Source organism: Gekko japonicus, unplaced genomic scaffold, assembly GCF_001447785.1.
Source record: "Gekko japonicus isolate JY-2015 unplaced genomic scaffold, Gekko_japonicus_V1.1 scaffold1454, whole genome shotgun sequence".
NCBI classification, from domain to species: domain Eukaryota; kingdom Metazoa; phylum Chordata; class Lepidosauria; order Squamata; family Gekkonidae; genus Gekko; species Gekko japonicus.
This window is the reverse complement of record NW_015174884.1, coordinates 116,614-119,013: the sequence shown is the minus strand read 5'-3', so window position 1 is coordinate 119,013 and position 2,400 is coordinate 116,614. Positions and strand designations below refer to the sequence as shown.

Genomic DNA, 2,400 nt, shown 5'->3' with positions numbered 1-2,400 from the left:
CAAATTGAGGTTGCATCTACTGCAACTATTTCCTCCAACAATATATCTTCTGCCAGGCATCTTGTAAATAGGCACAGTTGTCCACATCTCATCCGGATGATATCTTGGATAAGGGCTACACTCCGGGTTTTGTTATTTGGTAGGTAGTACCTTGCTAGAGTTGTATTAGCTACTTTGCAGTGTTACTCACATAAACAGCATACAAAAGGAATACTGTCACATGCAAGCTTGCCAATTAAAACAGCAAGCTGGGACACTCTCTTGCAACTAGATCTGTTTGCAAATAAGTACTCCAGTCTGCCATTGTACTTCTGTATAAGTTCATCAGCCTATTGTTTCTCATAGGAGGCTAGTACTTCTTCACAATGAATTCCTGTGACATTCATTGGAGAAACAGTTTACATATGTAGGTTTCATATGCATACACAGCAGTACTGAGACTATTCTCACAATCTTGGAAGGTAATTCACTTGTGTAGATACAGTTCCATTCCATGATGTTTGTGTTTGCTTTAAAGATTTTTATGGAAAAATCATGCTGCACTACTACAGAGATAAGCAAGGGGCCAGGGGGAGGGAAGGAATAAAATGTCAAGACAACATTGACCATAGACAGGTATATGCAGAAGACCCCAAGCTTTATCCCTACCATCGCCAGTTAAATGATCTCAGGCAGCAGAAGCTGAAAAAGACTTCCTTCAACTGAGCCCACACAGCACCACTGCTAACCAGAGCAGACAATAAAGAACAAGGAGGAATAATGGTGAAACTTTATATGTGCTCTGCACGCTCACCATATCCCATTTTGCACTGCAATAAGCAACATATTTTTGCTACATAAAATCAAAAAAATATGACAATATGTGAACTTGGCAATAAGTGAACTTACCATTAATTTTGGCAATAAGTGAACTTACCATTAATTCTAAAAGATAAAATTCACATTCTAGTATCTGCAAGAAAATAAAAATAAAACAGTGAGATCAATCATATTAATCTCAACAGGAAGAGGAAGGATATTCACGCCCTAAACACATTACTCTGGATGCAGGTTCCACTGAAATTTAGGGGACTTAACTTATGACTAAGTACGCTTAACATCACTGTGCCTTCAAGATAAAATAATATCAGGAATAACCTATTTTTAGATGCTAACTATTAGATGATAATAGGGCATTCACATATACACTGTGTGAGCAATGCTTTGTGTTAACAAATGCCGAAGTTTATGAATGCTGTGGTGCAAGACTCAGAAAACAAAGATCAGCTTTGCATCTGATGTCCAAAGACATCTTCCACTACTGCCCCATTACTATGCCTTTTGTTTAGGTTTTATATAGGGAACAATGTAGGTTTCTATCAGTTCTTTGCTAACGATGAGGCAAAGTGAGGCCTTTAGTTTCACTCCCTCATTTAGCATTCCATTGGGCTGTAAGATTGTTTGTTAACAGGCAAGAAGAGAGACAATTCTACAGCTCAGATATCAGCTCAACATCCCCCACCCTCTGCTTCCTCCACATCCTTCTTAAAAGTGGTGAGGAAAACATAAAAATATATTGAAATGCTTTTATCCAGCCTGAAAATTGAAATGTTGGAATGAAAGTGAGTGTGTTCATTAAAGTATCTCATTCTGTATGCCAAGTAAGAACCCCTGCTTGACCCTGCAATAGATCAAGATAGATTGTAATGGATTATTGACAGAAAGACCTTTCAAACACAGTGTTTACTACTATGGCCTCAGGTCCTCTTAAAGATAGTATTAGAACAACAGTATTGGAAGTTTCTTCAGCGACTTGCCGGATGACCAAAAGTAACAAACATAGCCAACCCGGAAGGCTGCGTGAGGAAAATGTGTAACTATCAAGTTAGCCACACTGGACAACTGTGGCTAATCTGATATCTTCATGAAATCAACATGCACATTATCTCATTATGCATTTAAACTATCATGCTGTACTTATTCTATACCAGATATAAAAAAGTACAAATATTTATTAAGCTGTACACATGTTAAAACTTTCCTGATTAAAAATTACTTTGTCTAAAATCAGACTATAAAAGCTTATCCTCTATACATACATATATATGATGGGTAAATAATTTACAACTGAAGACCAAACGCGTTTCGGCCCCTAAGGGCCTTCCTCAGTGGTCACTATTCTGCACCATTAGTAAACCATTTTCTGGACTTGGGACACAGATAAACAGCTAAAATTTTGGATCATCGAGACTGTACAGACTACCAACCCGAACATGTGCAGAGTGCTCCTGAGAAGAGAGTTGTTTTGGATTTACCAACTACAAACATGGGCACCTTTTGGATTGAATGAAGAAGTGGACTTGCTGTTTGTGAACATCTGTAATTGTTTTTTGTTTATTCTGTATGCTGATCTGTTCCCCC

The 2,400-nt window shown here is 37.9% G+C and overlaps 1 protein-coding gene across 1 annotated transcript in view; it reads right to left on the bottom strand.

The window, feature by feature from the left end:
• CCNC (cyclin C) overlaps positions 1 to 2,400 on the bottom strand; it is a 28,613-nt gene that overhangs the window by 8,688 nt on the left and 17,525 nt on the right. The window contains exon 7 of the mRNA XM_015424907.1: positions 917 to 952. Coding sequence (XP_015280393.1) covers positions 917 to 952 — 36 coding nt within the window. The remainder of the gene's footprint in view (positions 1 to 916; positions 953 to 2,400) is intronic.